At 48.9% G+C, this 20,372-nt stretch overlaps 1 protein-coding gene and 1 long non-coding RNA gene across 2 annotated transcripts in view; one reads left to right on the forward strand and one right to left on the reverse strand.

Moving 5' to 3' along the window:
- The window catches only part of LOC132006030 (polycystin-1-like protein 2), a 162,106-nt gene that overhangs the window by 34,934 nt on the left and 106,800 nt on the right, over positions 1-20,372 (reverse strand). The window contains exons 15-25 of the mRNA XM_059383644.1: positions 19,689-19,865; positions 19,018-19,163; positions 18,172-18,366; positions 15,353-15,484; positions 13,423-13,608; positions 11,732-11,856; positions 10,589-10,715; positions 9,796-9,927; positions 6,929-7,151; positions 6,149-6,342; positions 1,748-1,978 (exon numbers count right to left, since the gene is read on the reverse strand). Coding sequence (XP_059239627.1) covers positions 1,748-1,978; positions 6,149-6,342; positions 6,929-7,151; positions 9,796-9,927; positions 10,589-10,715; positions 11,732-11,856; positions 13,423-13,608; positions 15,353-15,484; positions 18,172-18,366; positions 19,018-19,163; positions 19,689-19,865 — 1,868 coding nt within the window. The remainder of the gene's footprint in view (positions 1-1,747; positions 1,979-6,148; positions 6,343-6,928; positions 7,152-9,795; positions 9,928-10,588; positions 10,716-11,731; positions 11,857-13,422; positions 13,609-15,352; positions 15,485-18,171; positions 18,367-19,017; positions 19,164-19,688; positions 19,866-20,372) is intronic.
- Positions 308-20,372, forward strand: part of LOC132006031 (uncharacterized) — a 25,470-nt gene continuing 5,405 nt past the window's right edge. The window contains exons 1-2 of the long non-coding RNA XR_009400962.1: positions 308-475; positions 1,733-1,925. This is a non-coding gene — a long non-coding RNA (uncharacterized LOC132006031). The remainder of the gene's footprint in view (positions 476-1,732; positions 1,926-20,372) is intronic.

Genomic DNA, 20,372 nt, shown 5'->3' on the forward strand with positions numbered 1-20,372 from the left:
CTTGGCATTAAGTTGAGACTCTGTTCAATATTTGATCTGGTGAATGACACAAATTCTGTTTATGGAGAATTTCTAACATTGGTGACCAGACTGGGACTCCAAGGGAATCTAAAGGGAATGAACATAAGGATGATTTAGCAGCAAAGCAAAACAAAGCCAGACTCTGTAGATTGATGAGCCGCCCAGATGTCCTGCCAATGGAGGGGTTGTTCCGCCAGATTCAGGCATGCAAGAGCCACCTCCTGCTCTCCTGGAGAGGCTGACACACAATGGCAAATTGATGTGGTGTCTGGGTGGTATCAAGATGTGGGCATCTTAACCCAACTCAGGGCGTCTCTGGAGTTCCCAGTTCAGATTCTCTCTCTGCTCATCTTGTGTCCTTCCCTCCCTTTCCAGGGGCTGATCCTAAGCACTTTGTGCAACACTGAATGCTCAACTCCATGGCAGAGTCTGCGTTTTGGGAACCAGCCTACAGGTGAGGCACTTAAAGTATGAATGTTTAATCCCTTGAGTGGATCGAAGACAGCAGTATAAATGTTGCAGCTACTACTAAGGTTCGTGCCACCTTAACTTCCTAGGAGGTGTTGCTGTGTTGGGGGAGGGTAGGAAATGGAGAATGTTTCAGAGCTTTGGGGAGTGCATCCTTGCATTTGTTGATGAGCACAAGGTACACTCTTACTCAAGACACACAACATTTTATTGAAGGCTTACTAAATGTCAGACATGGTGCCTATATTGGAAAAATAATCAGAATTTTGTTGTTGGCAATTTGCTGTTTGAACTCACTTCTATTCTGAGACCTGTCTTATCATCAAGTAGGTCTGGGTTTGAATTCTGGCTTCAAGGAGGTGGCTTTGGACCAGTTACTTGCCCTCTCTGGTCTTTGGTCTCTTTTAATCTGTAGGAAGATTTTTGGTCTCTTCTACTCTGCAGTAAATGGGAGTGGGGGGTCTCAGAAGGCCTGGGCTGTCCAAACTCACCACATTTCAAAGAAAGCCCTGGCTCTTGGGCAGCTCCAAAAAGATAATCTCTATGTCTTTAGAATATCCTGCATGATAAGTCTCTGCTGACAATGTGAGGGCTTTGGGTCATCCTGAAACAGTCTGACCTCTGGATGGTGGTGGTGATGGTCAGTGGTTTGCTTAACCAAACTGAGTCATATGAGCAGTCCAAATGTATATGACTGACCCCCACTTAAACCCTGGGCACCAGGGCGCAGCTGAGCTTCCCCTGTTGGCAGCTCGTCTGTCCTGTCACACGCCATTGCTAGGAGAATGAAGTATGTCCACACAATCCCACTGGGAGAGTACAGCTGGAAGCTCTTGCTGGATCTCTCCTGGACCCTTCCCTTTGCTGAGTATAACCTGCATTGTTCACTGTAATAAACCATAATCATGAGTTTAACAGCTTTTCTGAATTCTGTAAGTCCTTCCAGCAAATCATTGAACTTGAGGAGGGTCTTGGGGACTCTCAACACAGTACCTTCTTCTTAGAGCTGTGGGGGAGCATTAAATGGGATAATCCCTGGCATATAGTAAAACCTCAATGAAGGATCAGTAACAGAATCGTCCAGACGGTTTGATAAGAAACGCCATTTTACATTTGAGGCTGGCAAACTGGCTTGCGTGGGACAACACGGGTTTGCTGCTAGCCCTTTGGCTCCCCACCTGGGCTCCATCCCTGGAGATTCTGAAGGGAACACCTTGCTTCTTCCTCCCCTCCCCTTCCTAAGGTCATGCAGCCTCACCTTGGCCTGATCCTGAGCATCCTTCCTCCTTGCCCAGATCACCACCAGCACGTAGGCCACACAGAGGCAGCTCACGGTGGTCACAACCACAGGGTTGTCCTCGAAGGTGGCAAAGAGCTCGGCAGTCTGGCAGACGTCAATGGCGTTGGGCATCACCAGGAACGTGCTTCCAAAGAAGGTGAGGTGGTTGCAGAGGCAGTGTGTCTGAGAGTGGGTGGTCCGTGGCCCTACCTGCAACCCCAAAGAGGCCCTGGTGGGGATGCCAGCATATCTTTGGCATGCTCCAGCCCAGGGGAGGAGGACGCTGCTGTGAGGGGGCACTGGGAAGACCAGCTGTAGGATTCCCTTGAGCTTTTTTATTTAACTAAAAATTTTAAAATGCTGAAATGTTATCTAGAGCAATTTATACCCATCATTCTCAGTGGGCCAGTCTTCTCTACCCTTTTAAAGAACTAATATGGGTGAAGTTGAAGTTCCCTTTGCCCACTCTCCATGAGCAGCCATTATCACAACTTTGATACGTATCACTCCAGTATATTCTCTGCCTGATGCTTATTCACTGGGCAGATATACATGTCAAGTGCTAATTCTAGGTCAGGCAACATGCTGGATGCTGAGAGGAAATCTGGGGTAATCAGATCATCTCAGTTCCCCAGGGACTTTCCTTCTTCTAAACATGAAAGTCCTGTGTCCTAGGACGCCCCCAGTGTCAGCCACACTAGGATGATTGGTCATCTCACAATAAAAAAAAAAAAAAAAAAAAAAAAAACACCACAAAAAACTGAGGCTGGGGGAATCATGTAAAGAAATGGGAAAGACAGATGTTTAAATCCTAAGCCAGTGTCTCAGCACTAAGAAAGCATTCTCTAGGGACGCCTGGGTGGCTCAGTTGGTTAAGCAGCTGCCTTTGGCTCGGGTCATGGTCCCAGCGTCCTGGGATCGAGTCCCACATCGGGCTCCTTGCTCCGCAGGGAGCCTGCTTCTCCCTCTGATTCTGCCTTCCACTCTGTCTGCGTATGCTCGCTCGCTCTCTCTCTGACAAATAAATAAATAAAATCTTAAAAAAAAAAAAAAAAAAAGAAAGCATTCTCTAAATTTCACCCCTTAGGTCTACACACCAGGGGCCCCTATCCTAGGCTCATTCTTTGAGCAGTATCACTCTAGCTGTCCTCAGGCTGCACCCGTCCGCACAAGATGGAGAGTCAGGGGGCCCTGGGGATTTGCCCATCCCAGCACATACCACCCAGCTGTGTCTAGGGCGAGGTCCTAGGTGACCCCAAGAATGAAACCCTCTTTAAATTTTGCACTACAGATGCCCAACTGTTTATTGATAGATTTTATTTCCTTATTTGCTTCATTGTTTTTCCATTTCCCATTCCTGGTCAGCATTTTGCATGCAGCTATGGGGCTTATGGGAACACCTGGCACACCTGGAGGGGGCCAGCTGGTTTCAGAGAAGAAACCCAAGTCAGTGCTGTGAACTCAGGGACCAGGCATTTTATGCCCACATGTTTGCCTATGGGCTTTCCCAACCCTTCCAGCATGAGAGTCTCTCGAACACTGGGAATTAATCTGCTCATTCTCTTGTGACAGTAATGGTACCTTTAGTATCTTTGAGAAAATATATAAGCAGTAATTCTGCCTTTACCCTCTGAGAAGGTCCTATAGACGATAGATTTGGAGCTTTCTTCGGCCGTTTAGAGAATTTGGTGCTGCTTTTCCACCCAAACTTGATGATCCCATTTACTTATTTATGGTTCCTCAGTGATCTTTATATATCTATATCTATATCTGTATCCATATCCGTATCTTTGTCTGTATAATGAGCATCAAATACATATTGTTGGATTCATATAACTTTTGGTCTTTGACATGCTCCCATATTCATGTATGCTAGTATTAGTAGGTGTATATTTCAATAACATAATAAGGACCTGAAAACCCCCTATCTATTCAAAAGCTAGAAACGTTCCAATAACTTACATCTGGCTAAATGGTCCTCCTTCAGTCTGTCCTCCCCCTCCTAGCCACCACCCAAATCCCACATTCATTATTTCCCTGATTTCCATTTTATATGTAGTTTTGTCTTCTCTATGTTCAGATTGTTCAACATAGCAATCACTTTATGCTGAGCACTTAACTGTGGGCCAGGCAGCACACTAACTACTTTCTCTGCCTGTCTCGTCTAGTCCCTGTCCCAACTGTAAGTGGTAGCCACCCTTTATCCCCATTTTCAGATGGGAATGCTGAGAGAGGTCCAGTGACTTACTCAAGGTCATCTGGCTGATATTGATGAAATGCGATTAGACCCAGTCTGTCTGATGGCAGAGCCCATGCCCCAGCTGCTGAACCATCCCCCTTTCTGAACATCAGGTCTCCGAGGACAGCCTTGTAGGACATCCCAGGCCAGCAGCGTGGGCGTCAGACAGCTGCGGGGAGTGAAGGCTCTGGAAGGTTGCAGCACATCCAGTATCTTGTTAATGAGGTACAAAGGCCTCTATTGCAAGTGTGGGGAACATGCTGTCTCTTGGACATGTTAATGCACCCATGTCTTTTTTTTTTAACAATATTTTTTTAATTTTTATTTTTTTTAAATTTTTAATTTATTTGACACAGAGAGATCAGAAGTAGGCAGAGAGGCAGGCAGAGAGAGAGAGAGAGAGAGAGAGAGAGGAGGAAGCAGAGAGCCGGATGTGGGACTTAATCCCAGGACCCTGAGATCATGACCTGAGCCGAAGGCAGAGGCTTAACCCACTGAGCCACCCAGCGCCCAATGCACTAATAGGCACTTGGGGAGCTCTGAGTGGTGGACAGAAGCCAGGGCAGGAGTTGACAAAGAAGCTGAAGCTGTGGCAGAATCAAACCCCAAAGGAGCTTGGTTCGAGTCCCCTTTTGTAGCTCTCCTGGGGCCTGGCTTCTTTTTTTTTTTTTTCTATTTTTTTAAAAGCCTTTTTTTTTTTTTAAAGATTTTATTTATTTATTTGACAGAAATCACAAGTAGACAGAGAGGCAGGCAGAGAGAGAGAGGGAAGCAGGCTCCCTGCTGAGCAGAGAGCCCGATGCAGGACTCGATCCCAGGACCCTGAGATCATGACCTGAGCCAAAGGCAGCAGCTTAACCCACTGAGCCACCCAGGTGCCCCTGGGGCCTGGCTTCTTACACGACTTGTGATCACTGTCATTTGATCCTGTATGCCATTTGCTTCTTGGCTATGCTCCCTGCCAGACTGAAAGCTCACTGATTTTTCTAACCATTGTATTGCTACTGCCTCGCACATGTGAATATTTTTTGAATAAATGGAAGAAGGTATTTATGATCTAGTAGATGGAGACAGATATGTGATAAATTTCAGCTAGATGCAGAGCTTACTGTTCTTGGGGACAGTGTGAAGTGCTGTGGAAGTCCAGCAGAGGGAGACCCCCGATGTCTGGAGACTCTGAGTAGGTGGCATCAGAGTGGGAGATCAAAGGGTGAATAGGAGTTTTCTGGGCAGGGTAGGTTGTCCCCGGGGGAGAGAACAGCATTTGAGGAAGGGGGAAGAGGAACAATAATGCCCCAGAGATGGTCTCTGATGGCCTCTAAACCAATGTCTGGACATGTCATGGGTAGAGCTGAGCTGAGCTGACCTGAGATAGTAATCTGATCGCAGTTAATAGAGCCATATGCTATCCTGGGACTTGGTGAGACAGTGCCTAGAGCTCTGGAGACAGACAGACTTGGGTTTGAGTCCCAACTCTCCCACCTGCTGGGCAAGGGATTTGGGGTAAATGTGTTGACTTTCCTGAGCCTTTGTTTTACCACCTATAGAATGTAGAACCTATACCATCTTAGAGATTATTGTGGAGATCTCATGAGGTAATGCAAGTAAAGCATGGAACACAGCACCTGGCATAGAATAAAGGGCTCAGCTCTGAGTTCGGTTCCCTGGAGAGGACACCCTGGCTCCCCAGAAGCCCAGAGTCAGCAGGGATTCCCAGTTATTTTTCCATTTGTTTAATGGTCATTTGTTCCCAATGGCAGCACACTGTTCTTGAGTTGTAGGGTTCCCAGTTCACTGAAGGAACAGACATGGTCTCAGTGGCCTCCTGAGTAGATATGAAATGAATAGTGCTGTGTTTAGTGCTATGGAGGAGTGGATGTTTGTACCAGGAGAGCTTATAGTGGGAAATCTGACTTAGCCAGGGTAACACTTTCCTCAAGGAAGTGACACTTGTGGCAGGATCTGAAGTTGGAGTTAACTAGATTGGGGAGGAGGGGCATTCTGGGCACAGGGAATAGCGTAGACAAAGACATTGCTGGAGGGGTGCAAAATGGCCACCAGAGCCAGTGAAAGGGGACCCTATATGAGCTGGACATACCCAAAAAAGCTGCTCTATCTTCTCCTTTGTGTCCTTTCCTTACCTGGCACCCAGAGTTGTCCCAAGTCCCATGGACCTCATCCCAGAACACACAGTGGGACAGGAAGGTGGTAATGCCAACTGTGAGGTCCCTGCCAGTGGTCAGCTCCAGGTCAGACTCGGGGACAACGGTCAGATAGTAGACACCTTCTCCAAAATGCAGGTCCTCTGGGTTCAGGATCCAAGTGGACTGCCCATCTGCAAAAAAGAGGGATCCAGGTCAACCTGAAGCCTCATGGTGACTGGGGCTAATGGCATGGAAGAGAGGAACAAAGGTGAGCTGGAAGGGAAGCTGATCTTGACGGTCTCTCTGATGTCCTAGGAAATCCCTTTCCCCACCAAGACTTGGGAGCAGAGGAGCGGAGGCACTCCCAGGTCAGTGTGCAGAGCACACCTGCCAAGTCAGATAGATAAGGGCTCAAATACTCACTCTGCCTCTTCTTGGCTGTGTGAGTTTGTATTGGTTACTTAACCTCTCTTTTCTTATCTGGCAAGAGGAAATGTCCTTAGTGCCTATCCCAAGGACTGTAATGAGGATTATGAGGTTGGTTCTATAAGTGCTTGTCAGTTTCTTCAGGGCATGTAGTATGTGCTCGCTTAATGTTGCCCAAAAAAGTCATAATGACAACAATAGTAGCAGTAATAATAACATCAAAAATATCAGCACTGAATATAACAAATCATTTTGCTTTTTCTCTATAGTTTCTGATTCTCACGTTTTAAGTTGGTCACCCTCTCCCCATCCCCCAGGAAGTTCAAGAAGCTGGCCCAGTTGTTGGAATACCTGCAGTAGCCACTGGTGGAAGTTGAGCTCTGGCGTCATAGCTGGTCTCATTGGGGTGGTAGCCATAGCTCAGGCTGAGTATGAGTGGGATATCAGGTCTCCAGTGCAGTTGAATCCCCAAAGCTGCCCCATCTGAAGTCAGGTTCACCCACAAAGCTTCAGGACTGGTCAGGTTTAACACAGTTGGCTCACCATGTCCTTCCGAAAGCCTCGGCAGCAGGATCTGTTATCAAAAACTGTCAAATCAGGGGTGTGCGGGGCTGAGAATGCCAGTGATCTTCAGGGCTGCTGGACAGAGCAGGGCAGGGGGAGCACCTGGGGAACTGAGATCCACTCTGTGCTGTGCTCATTCTGTCAGTTTCCCGGGGCTGCTTAAGTAATGACCACAAACTTGGTGGCTTACAACACCACTGATTTGCTATCTTACAGTTCTGGAGGCGGAAGTCCAAAATCAGTTTTACAGGGGCTGATGTTGGCAGGCTTATGCTGTCTGGATGTTCTAGGGAAGAATCCCTTCCTTGCCTTTTCCAGTTTCTGGAGGGGCCCATGTCCTTTGGCTCATGGCCCCTCCTCACATCACCCAACCTCTTGCTTTTGTCATCAAATCAGCCTTTTCTCATCCGTAGTTAACTCTTCCTCTGTCTGTCTCTTGTGAGCACCCATGATGACATTGGGCCTGCCTAGGTCATCCAGGATCATCTATCTCAAGATCCTTAATCACACCTGCAGAGTCCATTTGGCCATGTCAGGTGGTAAATCCATGGGCTCAGGGATGAGAATATGGACATCCTTGGAGGTGCTGTTATTAACCTACCACGCTATGTACCATGGTTTGGGGCTGCATCTGCACAGAAAGAGGGGAGACTTCTAGTTTGCTCAAAGGTGCTTTGTGAACTAGCGGTCATGTTGATGACAGTGTCAAGCAAGTAAAGTTTTCGTAAGAAGCACAGGCCCCAGAGGCAGAGAGCTCTTTTGGGATCTCAGCTCTGTCCTATGTGGGCCCTGGGACATCTGGCCAATTAACAAGCCCCTGTGAGCCTCAATTTCCTTGTCATGAAAAGAACACATACATTCATGGTATTAAAAATGGTATCACATACAAAATACTTAGCCAAGTGCCAGGTACACAGTAAGACTAAAAAATTAGCAGCTGTTACTATTCTGCTTTTACTTGTAGATTAGAAGTTCTCCTAACCACTCTCTATTTAATTAGCTTTCCAGATTAACTGATGCTCTGTGTTCCCTTTTTAAAATAGACTGATTGATGCCTACCATGCACTGTTTACTCCTGGTGGCCTTCTGTGTTAGACATGGGCACGGTCCACCCTGCTTCCCCTTCCAGGAAGGACCTGCTACATAGTCACAGGGAGTGTGACCAACAGACAGGCTCCAGCTGGCAGTTCCTTAAGAGTCAGCCCTGGCAGCAGAGACCTAGCTTGTCTGAGGCACACCCTCCCTGAGGCCACCTGTATCCAGTGGTCAAGAAGAAGGTACAAGGCTCTGACACACTGACCTGCTTTGGGACACTTTTTTCATTTGTACCTGTGGGATTTAAATTTATGGAGATGTCTGAGTGATGATATGGAGGGGCCAATGCCACTGAAAGAAGAATTTATTACTTACGTTTCCTGAGAGGAGGAGACCACAATGCCATGCAGGGCCAGAGGAGAAATAGCTGGTTAGGGGGCAGGAGCAGGCCCAGGGGAACGCTCAGGTCAGGGCTGTTACTGGGTTCTCCACGGGAAAAGCAAGGCAGGGCAGAGTAAACCCATTTGAATAATTTTGGCAGTGTTGGGACTATAGGGATGGTCTCTGGTCACTTGGAACATGGACTCAGGATGGTTTAGGATAGGAAATGTTGCCTTGGTGTGTGAGAGTCAGATAAAGGGGCTGGTTGAGGGTATGGACTTGGGATTGGTTAGTCTGCATATGAAAGGTGTGCCCTGGCAAAGAAAGCCCTTTGCTATCTGAAAGGATGGCTGGCCTCAGTAGGGGCCAGTTTCTTTCTTAGCAGCAAGATTTTTAAGATATCAGAATATCAAAAGTTACAAAAAAATAAAAAGCTGATTAATACAGGCCCAATAGCTAATAGTTACTACAGCGCTTCCCTCTGGCTTGACTGAGTCTTTGTGAGGTCTGGATTGCAATCTGACCTCTTCTGCCCAGTTCTGCTGTCTTTCCCCCCTCTTCACAGCCAGGGTTGTTTACTGTTTCTAGCAAACATCTAGCACCCCAAGCTCTTCCTCAGTACCTGCTTCCAGAGAATCCAGCCCATGGTAGCTCTCCCCTGCCAGCCGAGGTGTGTGCTCACCAACCAACACTTACATTTGATCCCAAAGCTGCTTATGTTCATTGTACTTGTGCTTGTAAAGGTCCATTTTAGTGACAGAGAGTGGCAGATTAGTAGTGTGAAAAGAATTATTTGCATAAGAACTTAAGTCGAATGCTTTGAGAAGACATAGGAAAGATGAATCCCTAAACATTGTTAGTGGTCACTGGTGAGGAAACTGGAAGATTAAAAAACTCACTAAAATCTCAAAAGAATCTGAACTCCTGTTGCACCATGGTGTGCTTATGTTTTTGCTTCATTTTAAAGAAAATCTGGCATTTTAGAGGCTGCCTTTTAAGGATGGTTTATATAATGAAGATGATTAAAATTCCAATCAACAGATTTAAAGAAACATTTCGATCGTACACCCAAAGATTGACAATGATATACATTTATAGTTTTAAGTTAAAATACAGTGTGTCACATAGCGTAATGACCATTCTTAATGATTCTCCTCTTTAATCAACTTCTGGTCCCAACCAAGTTGAAGAAGAAAACAGAAGTGACATGGACTTCTGACAGCACCCCCAACTTCTACCTCGATATTCTCTGACAGATTCTTCATGGCTATGAGATGTCCACTAGGGCTGGTCAGGCAGAGGCCACCAACAGTTCCACTGACATCAAAGCGACTCTGGGCCAGGAAGGGGCTCTTTGGGAAACTCATCACCTGAAACCAAGAACAAGGGGTGCTGGCCAAGGCCCCCAAGGGCTGGAAGGTGAATGCGTCCTTATGTGAATGATAAGGTTTCCTAAGATAGAACAGACAAGTGACCCAATGGGGTGAGTGAGGGACACTGCTGTTAGCTGTGTCTGGCCTTCCTGGTGTGTGTCTGCCCTCCAGGGCTGAGGACCCACTCAGACCTATAGAGCTTTGCAGCCAATGGACCATGAAGCTCTCCAACCCTTTCTTCTTGACAAAGGCAACGATTTTCTAGGAGAGAGATACTTGTCTGCCTTCTCTGGGGTTCAAGGATCACAGTCAGATGTGCCCTCACTTGGGAGCGAAAGGAGCACTGGGTTTTCCATTTCCTGCTTATGGAATAAAGTCTGAAGAGCTTTATTTCCAGTAACTAATTGAACCAAGGCTGCTGGAGAAATTCCACAATGCGGTGGAAGAAGGATGGACTTGGGTATCAGAAGGCCTGAATCTGCATCCCAGCTCTGTCACTTCGCTTGTGGCCTTGGGTGAGTCACTGAACCTCATCTGTAAAATGGGTATAGTAATACTACAGAACGGACAGGGTTGTTAACGAAACTGAGCAAACTCATGTGAAAGTGCCATATTAGCTGTAGAGGGCTGCTCCCAAAGAGGTTATTGCTGTTGTTACCCTGATGTCCACAGGCTCTGGGCGGTCCTCCATGGAGCCAAGATAGGAGGCAGCAGGCAGGATAAAGGTTGCAGAGCTGGCAGCTGCAGTGTGCACAGAGGAGCCTCGCCAACTCCTGGGCTGTATTCTGGCCACAGGGTGAGAATAGAGGTGCCGAGGGAGAAAAGAAAGCCAGTGTCAGAGGAAAATCTCCTGTACTGCAGGGAACCCTGGCATTGCTATCGGAGTAGGTGGCTCTGTTTCAGTCCCCTTAGATGGTTCTGCGTGTTTGCATCAGTAGGAGCCACAGGAGAGGCAGCTGATGCCCCCAGCACCGGGTTGGAGGCTCTACAAGGGCAGGGCGTTAGCTAGCTTTGTTTACTGCTGTGCCCCCAATGCCCAGAAGAGCTCCTGGCGTGTAATGTGGTCAGCACCTACTTTGTTGGATGAATAAATGAGCTTTGATGTGGACATTTCTCCAGGCTTATCCCCTCTACCTACTTGATTCTGATGTCATGGGCTTCTAGACCCATCTTCTCTGGCCTTTGCTGTTTTACATCTGATTAGGTTGGGGTCCTATCTCAGACCCTAGCTCTGATAAGAATGCTGGTTTGGGAAACTGTCCCTGGCCCCCAAGAGGGTAATCCTGGCATAAGGAATCATAGAAGGGTGCTCACTGCAGGGGTCCCAGGAGTGCCTGCCCCTGCTTGTCAGGTGGAGGCATGCGGGTGGGGGTATCCTCAGGTTCTGGAGGGCATAGTGAGAGACAGGCACTCTGTAAAGGATTGCCAAGGCCAGAGCATCCTGAATCCCCACAGCTCTGTGGAACAATGGGTTTGGCCAGGCGCACTGGGAACGTAGTTAAAAATGGGCAGGCCTCCTTCATTCGGCCTCCCTCCCTGCATGGCTCCAACCTGACCCATCTTTCAGGACTTGTGGGTGGCTCCAAGATGGGACTTGGCACTCACCAGCTCCCTTCCAACGCTGTGCAAACACCCAGACCTTCTTTCAGTGAAAAGCCCTCCCACTTCCAGCTCCCCTCATATCTCCCACTTCCAAGGCTGGTCTTCTGGGCTCTGCTCGTCACAACGTCTTGGGATGTGGGTGTGGACCGAGCCAGGTCAGGGGACAAGCTTTCTTGGGGACCTCAGTGCACCTGGTTACCTCTTTGTGTATATGGAGATAGAGGGGTTGGCCAGAGTGATTGGGAGGTCCCCAGGCAGTGTCCCCAGAAGGAGGGCATCCTGCACATGCTCCACAACTCTGAGCAGCTGGGGAATGGAGGCCATCTGGAAAAGAAAGCAGGGGATACTGCTGGAGACCTGTCTCTGTATGCCACCTTTGTTTACTGTCACCATGTTAGTGTGGGACCTTCAGCAGAGACGGGGACAGGGCAAGGAGAGAGGAAGGGACAGCACGGCTGTTTACTGAGTGCCAGACTCAGTGGGGAGTGAAAAATAAGCATTTATGAAGGTTCCAACCCCTTTTGGAATGTGAATCCCTTTTCATCCTCAGAACAACTCTGGGAGGTGAGTGCGATCTCTATACCCATTTGGCAGATGGGAAAACAAAGGCACACAAAGGTTAAGTGACTTGCGGAGGTCACATGTTGATAAAGGCAAGTTCCAGGACTCACAGGCAACCAGGCCTCTGGCTCCCGAGTCTGTGCTGAGCTATCCCGCTGTGTGCCTCTGTGGTGCTTTCTCTGGCCCTGACAGCCAGCCACAACCCAGGTCTTATTTGTGGCAGATAAAAAACCACAGGCAGAGCCATTTCAAGGGTCACCCAGACTGCTCCTCACTACACCCAGACCCCCAGATGAGGCTGCAGCCTTGCCACAGCCAAGGCTGGTGTGAGTGTCTGAGAAGGGCCGGATGTCCGCATAGATTGTGTGTGTGTGATTGAGTGAATGTGAGTATGTGCGTGTTTGAGGGTGACCTGTGAAGATAAGGAATCTTGTGTCCGTGAGTATCTGCGTGTTTTAAGTGTGTGATTGTGTGTCTGAATGTGAATGTGGGTTTGAGGGTGCGTGTGAGTAGTAAGTGTTCGAACATAAATGAGTGTATGTGCTTTTTGTATGTGACTCACATATGTGAGTCTGTTCGTGTGAGTGTGTGTGGCTGTGTGGCCATTGTGAAGATATGAGATAAACGTGCATCTCTGTGAGTGTGTGCAAGACTGTGTGCTTCAGGGCACGTGTGGGAGTATAAGTGAAAGCTTGTAAGAGTGTATGAGTGTGAGTGAATGTGTTAGTGTCTGTGGATATGTATGAGTGCATGGGTTTAAGTGTGTGAGTGTGACTGTGTGTGTGTGTTCCCCACATGCTAAAGGACTCCGGAGCAGCAAGAAAAGGTTGTCCTGCTCCATCATGATGCCGTCCTAAGAGGCCCTCCCCCCACTGCACCCCGTGAGGAGTGCTGGGGCTGCACAAGACCATGCCTCATCTGTTCTCACTCTACGGACTGCCTCTCTTCTAAAAACATTCTCTGTGGGCTAGGCATGTGATCTCTCCAGTTGGCAGTTTATCTGGGATGAGGTGGGATGCCTCAATTTACAGATAAGGGGTGAGAAGGAGGGAAGTTATGTACCCTGCCCAAGTCTCAAGGTTTGAAAGCGATGGAGGCAGGATGAGAAGTTAGGCTGCCTCATTCCAGAGCCTTTGCTCTGCCTTCCAGAAGCTCTGGTCTCTGTAAATTTTCTTCCAGCTCCCCAGAGAGGACTTTAACCTCTGAGCCTCAGTTTCCTTATCTGCAAGATGAGGAGAAAGATCCATCTAGAAAGGCTGGTGTGAGCTGCGCATATGGTAGCTGGGTAGCATGTGGGCATGTCATCCGCCTCTGGGCTGAGACACCTACCTGGCTGCCCTTGGCCTCTGCAGGCTCTTCTGGTCCCTGGAAGCTCAGGGAGGCTTCCAGCACACTTCCCACAGCCTGAAACAGGTCCTTGGTGGCCGCCTGGCGCCTCTGGTCTTCAGGCTGGACCTTGGAACTCACTGCCAACAGGGCTTCACTGGCATGCCGCAGAGCCCAGATGGCCTCCCGCTGGTTTCACCCAAGGGAGAAGGAAAGGCAGCGTGAGCCCCTGCCTGATAGACCATCCCCTGCACCATTCAGAGGACAAGGGCTGCAAGAGAGGGGAGCGAGGTGGGGAGACAAACTAGGGGAAATCTGGGCCCGTTGCACAGGCTGCCTGTGTCACTGACTTGAGGTCAGGTTCTCCTTCCCTACAATGTACTAAGTTCCTTCAGGAGAGTAGCCTCGTCCATCTCGGAGGCTTTCCAGGGTGCCCTGCACAACGCCTAGCCCACAGCAGTAAACGTTCGCTAACTGAGGAGATGGGCGGCAGGATGGGCGGGTGGGGGATGGATAGATGGAAGGATGGATGGACAAGATGCTTATTCCCGTTTTGTAATTCTGTCTGTATTTGTGAAACCGTGTAAAGCCTTGCTGCCCCAGTGCCCTGAAAGAGCCGTGAGGGCAGAGACAATGTCTGTGTTACTTGCTGAATTTTTTTTTTTTTTAACTAAAAGAAATATTTTCATTGCGATCTACTTTACAGGCATTCCTTTTTTTTTTTTTTTTTTTTAGATTTTTTTATTTATTTGACAGACAGAGATCACAAGCAGGCTGAGAGGCAGGCAGAGAGAGAGGAGGAAGCAGGCTCCCTGTGGAGCAGAGAGCCTGATGTGGGGCTTGATCCCAGGACCCTGGGATCATGACCTGAGCTGAAGGCAGAGGCTTTAACCCACGGAGCATCCCAGGTGCCCCCAGGCATTCTTTTTTATAATGTGACTTTTTAAAACTTTTTTTATTAGTTATTTTTATTAGCATATAATGTATTATGTGCCCTGGATTACCGGTCTGTGAATTGTCAGGCTTACACACTTCACAGCACTCAGCAAGTATATGCTGAGTGCATATTCTTGATGCACAATATGTGCCCAGTACCTGGTATATACTAGACATTCAGGAAGCATTTGTTGAGTGAATGAGTAAATTCATGCACGGACAAGTAAATGGAAGGGTGGAGGAATGGGTGTACACAGGCACTGAATAGATGTATGCACGTGGAATGGATGGATGAGCAAATGGGTGTGTCAGTGGCAAGTGTGACGTTAATAGCATCATGGCCCCAGAAATAAAGTTCAGCCTTGCTGGCCTCAGGATGGAGAATCTGAAAGGCACAACCTGCTGACAGTAGGTAGAACAGAGCCAGGGTAAGGTCTCCCCTATTACTGACTTAGGGCTTCTTTTTTTTTAACCTTTAGCTACAATAACACTGGGAGCATGGTGATTTAGTTTGAGTCGTCCAAGAAGCTGAGCCTGAGCCACAAATTTAAGATGTGGGCTGGCAGAGTGACTGGTGAGTCAGGGTCGTAGAAGAAAGAAAGGCAGGACTTGGCAGCTGGACATCAGTCTGATATGTACTAGGGAACATGGGAACATATGAAACGGGGAACATGGGCAGGTTAGCAGCAGCATCTGGGCACACAATTAAATGTCACTCAGTGATAAGAGTCAGCTACTCCTTTGAGGTGCCACTGGTAGGTGAGGGAGTGGGTGTATGAGTACACAGGCTATGGCATCCAGAATAAGATACAGGAGCTGCAGGAGGACATCATCCCTCCCTTGGCACCACCCATGCAGGACCCTTAGAAACAAGAAGGTTGAAGCCTCGCTGACCCTGTGATTGAGGGACCTTCGACCTGGGATGAGTTGTCATTTACCCACTGAGGAAGAATGTGTTGCATGACTTGGCCTGAGACAGCAGATAGGCCTCACTTACCTGGGCCTTGGGCGTGAGCTCCTCAGGGGGGTGGGTCACCTCTCTTAGCACCTGGGCCAAGCTTTGTATCCTCTGTATGTCCCCCAGGGTGGCAGGGACCGCAGACAGTGACCCCAGCACATGCTCTCTGACCTTGATGCAGAGGGAGGAAGATGGGGAGAGGAAATGTAATTCCAGTGGCTTGATGAAACCATTTTCAGAAAGATCTGGAGTCAGGGCAAAGGACTAGGCTCATCTGGGGTTTTCCAAAAGCTTTTCCAAAGCCAAGAGACCTCTGTTTGCTTTGTTGGATGTGTGGTGTGCAGAGTGATGGCCTCCCAAAGATGTCCACATCCTAATCCCTGAAACACACCAGTATGTCACCTCATAGGGCAAAAGACACTTTATCAAATTGTTTTGGAGTTTTCTGTTTTGTTTTGTTTTTTTATGTACTCTCTGCCCTGAAACTAATAACCTGAAACTAATAACCCTGAGATCAAGAGTCGCATGCTCCTACTGAGCTATCTAAAGGCGCCTGTTTTGGAATTTTAATTAAGTTAAGGGTTCTGAGATGGGAGTGGATCTGGATGAACCAAGTGGGACCAATGTAGCCACAGGGGTCTTTGTAAGAAGGAGGTAGGATGATCAGAGTCAGAGAAGATGTGTGGATGGAGGCAGAGGTGAAGAAGAGGCTGGAGGAGGAAGGGAAAGGGAGTGAGGAGGGTAAGCTGGGGGAGGGGAGGGAGGAGGCGTTGGAGAGAGGAGGAGGGAATGGGGGAAGGATCTGGAGGTGCTGAGCTGCTGGCTTTGAAGATGGAGAGGAGCACAGAGGCTTCTGGGGACCGTGCTTCCTAAGCCACAGAGCCCTAGGAAGGGCTGGCTGGGGGCTGGCCTTGGCAGCCACAGAGAAAAACTAAGAATATAATTTCAGCACTGCCAGGGAGGACTTTCCCCAGCGACGAAAGAGCCCTCTCTCTGCACTGTCCACTCACCACATGTGACTTTTGAGCCCATGAAATGTGGCCAGTGCAACTGGAGAACTGAATTTTAAACTTTATTTCAATTTAATGTTTAATGTTTAATTCAGATGTAAGTTCCTAGATGTGGCGAGTGGCGACCTTTTGGCACAGCACAGATCTGAGTGAACCGTCCCCCTCCCCCGGCCTGCTCACTCAGCCTACCTGTCTGACCGCCCTTCCTGGATCTGCAGAGTTCGGGTGTGTCTGCTGTTAGCTTAGGGTGCAAATAGGCTCTGGCTTGGATGGAGGAGAGAATAGGCCAGTATATGAGGGGACTCTGGTCAGAATGTTCTGGTAGGAGAAATTGTGTTTGCTTCTGCAGTTCTTCCCTCCCTCCTTCATCACTGTCCTGGAGGCAGCTTCTGTGGAGATGCTACTGGCTTCTGCCTCTCTGGCCAGTGCGCTCATTCAGTGGGAGATGAGAGGGCAGGAAGAGAGAGAGCTAGAAGCTATTCTCCTGGTGCCTGGGCCACTGGTGGGTCAACTGCCTCATTCTTCAGCAACCATTGCTTCCATCAGGGAACCCCTACCATGCAGTTGCCCCCTCCAGATTCTGGTCACTTCAGGCTGAACTCCAATTTTTATCAACAGAGCCCTTTTTAAATTCTTCTTAGTGCTTCCATTAGAATTTTATACCTTCCTCCTGTCAGGGCCCCGGTATTTCATGAGGAGACCTTGGGTCAAGCTGCATAATCTGTGGGCTTGGGGACCGCAGGACATCCAAATGGAAGTCTGCCATAGGTAATGTTCAGAGTAAATGCAACCCAGACTGAGAACCAGGAATGTGTGGGGGTGTAGAGAGGGGCGAATGTAAAACAAGGGTAGGGGTGAGAGGTGTAGGAGGGCAGGAGGTGGACGGGGAAGAGCCAATCTGGGTCGGAACCTCATCTTCACCACCTTCTTAGAAATGTTGGCCTGGGCAGACTTTTAAAATTCTCTTGCCCTATTTCCTCTTCTGTAACATAGATGGGGATCTCACCATTTACCCTGTAGGGTTTTAGTGAGAATTATATATCCCTGAAGCTCTTGGGGCTGGCAGGATATAGTAGGTGCTCAGTAAATGTCAGTTATTTATCTCTAAGTAATTACTGTGACAGCCATCACTTTCCACATGTCCTGTACCATGCTAAGTACTTTCATGCCAACCCTTCAGGGGACCAGAGAAGTCTTTCTTTTCTTCTCCATGCCCAGCAGGTATATGTGATGCTGTGTGTGTGTGTGCACCCACACATATTCATACAGTGGATACCAGGAGTGGAAGTCATCGTCCACTCTGCAATAGCCGTTTGTCCTGTCAGCTTGTAACACGTGAGATGGCCGCTCTGTGGATTAACACTGGTTGAATGTCAGTAATTTCAAATGGCTTGACCTAACCTTATGAGGAAAAATACTATTTATTATCCCTATTTTCCAGATGGAGAAATTAAGGCTTAGAGAAGTTCATTCACCAGCCCATGACAGTACAGATGGCAAGTGGCAGAGGTGAGATGACCTTCAGGGTCTAACTCCAGACCATTAACTATATGAGTAAGGCCAGGCCACATTTCTCCTCTAGCCTCGGATTTGTCATCTTTGACAGGAAGGCCTGGAGCAATACTCTTAAATTCTCCCCTGCCATAGAAGCCTTTGACTCCATGAGGCCGAGCAGGGCAAGCAGGTTTCCATCATTTGAAAGGACCAGAGAGGGAGCTGATGTCAACAGGCATCAACTCGGCAGATACCGAGGCTTCCCAGCTCTGTGAATTTCACTCCTCACCCTGAATGGCTGTGTATAGACCCTGGGGCCCAGCGGACAGCATGAAAGAGGCCCATCTTGAGCACCTTCTGTCTGACGTCCATGTTCAGCAGCCGCCTGCAGCCCTGCCCCTGGCACTCCTGGTCTAGCACAGATGACAGAGCTCTGGCCAGCTGGAAGAGCCGCTCAGGGTCCCCCTCGCTTTGCAGAGTGGCGGTGATGTTCTCCAGCACTGCAGCCTGGAATGCCACGTTCTCAACACTGGTGTCTCCAAGTCCCACCTAACAGGGAAACCAGAAGCACATTCAGTGCACGGAAGACCTCAGCTCACCAGTTCTTGTTCCAAAACCTGGAGCCTGAAGTCAGTCTCTCGAGGCAAACCAGAGCAAGGCTGGAAGGCTTTGTACCTGGTGCGGAGTCTCTCCTGAGGCTGAGGGCAGCTGGGCCCACTGGAGGCAGACAGCAAACAGCCACTGAAAGCAAACCTTGGGCAAGTCTCTGCTCTACCCTCATCGTGGGTACGCACGCACCTCATTGTGCCCCCAATCCCTTCCTGTTCCACCTGGCCCCTCACCCTTCAAATTTACCCTGATTTTATCCAGCCTCAGCCATGTACTCATTATGGCTGATTTGGGTCCTCCTTCCTCTAGACTCTGATGGCACTGGTCTGTCTCATCCAAGGCCCTACCCCAGTTCTGGCCACTGAGAGGTAGGATCTGTGAAGGTAGAGACCATGTCTGTTTTGTTCACAGCTGTGTCCCCAGGGCCTGGTACATAGCAGGTGCTCTGAAAATACTCGTTGAAGGAAGGAATGGCTCAGTGACTCATCTGGTCATGCCCTTGGCTCTCTTCAATCCGGTCACCAACTTGGTGAGGTTAAGTTGGGTCAACAAGTTTTCTCAGTGAAGAAACAAAAGGCTGTCACCACCCACCTTCACCACTGCGTGGGCCTGCTCTTTGTCCCCTGCGAGACTGGAGACAGAAATGACCACTGTCAGCATGAAGTCATTGTTTACTTTCCCAAGTGGCAAATAAACTGACGGGAGGGCAGGCTCAGGGCCACAGTGTAGACAGGAACCTGGTAAATGGAAACTGAACAGTTAGGGGGCATTCCCAGGCTCCAGGGAGACTGGAAACCCACCAAGGTAGAGCCTGCTGACAAGGACACAAAACCCACAGCTCATGAAGACATGGCAGGCACTCAGGGACCCCATGATTTCAGAGAGAAGACAGCCACCTATACTGATCCGCTGGCCTCCCTAGGTAATCATATGCTGCTAGGACTTTGGAATAAGTTTACTGGAATCCATAAAAAATTTCAAAAATTGTTTCCCTCTTTACAGGTTTAAAAAAAAATAAAGGTAACAAACCAAATTACAAAAAGGAGGAGGAAGAGGAAGAGGGGAGGAGGAGACCTTAAAAATAGCACCCCCTCCCTGCAGGTGTGTGGCTGGGTCAGTGTGCCTGGGGCTGGGGTTAAGGTGTAGGCGCTTCTTTATTCTGCAAACCTCTTTCACACATGCAACACACTTTTTGCAGCTCCCTGTTCTAGGAGAAGTGGAGCCTAGTAGCTGAAGGGAGAGCAGGAGCCCTGGGCCGGTACCTGACTCCAGGCAGAAGCAGTACTCCAAGGGGGCCAGGGCCGAGGATGTATTGCAGAAGATGGTGAAGCTCGTCAGAATGGTACCCTCCTCCGGGGTGATGGCGCACGTGGGCACCACAGGGAGAGGCAGAGAGCTGATCACATGGGTGTCCTCTCCGTGGGCGTGCCCGGTTACTGCTGGGGAGTGAAGACGAAGAGTGCTTGAGCGGTTCTGTGGGTCACACAGACCACCAGGCTTCAGGATTGCCCTGGGAGCTTGTTAAGCATGCAGAGTCCCATGCCCATGTCCTGACCCTGAGCCTCAGACCTCTCTGGAGGTTCTGGACTGAGGCCCAGAAATCTGCATATCTCACAGCTCTCCCTGATGCAGGGTATCCTGGGGCCTCACATTTTTTTTTTTTTTTAAAGATTTTATTTGACAGAGAGAGATCATAAGTAGGCGGAGAGGCAGGCAGAGAGAGTGGGGGGAAGCAGGCTTCCTGCTGAGCAGAGAGCCCGACACGGGGCTTGATCCCAGGACCCTGGGATCATGACCTGAGCCGAAGGCAGAGGCTTAACCCACTGAGCCACCCAAGTGCCCCGGGGCCTCACATTTTGAGAGTCAGTCCTTCATCTGTAAAACAGGGCTGATACACACACACACACACACACACACACACACACACACACACACACACACACATT

This window comes from Mustela nigripes, chromosome 17, assembly GCF_022355385.1.
Source record: "Mustela nigripes isolate SB6536 chromosome 17, MUSNIG.SB6536, whole genome shotgun sequence".
NCBI lineage: Eukaryota > Metazoa > Chordata > Mammalia > Carnivora > Mustelidae > Mustela > Mustela nigripes.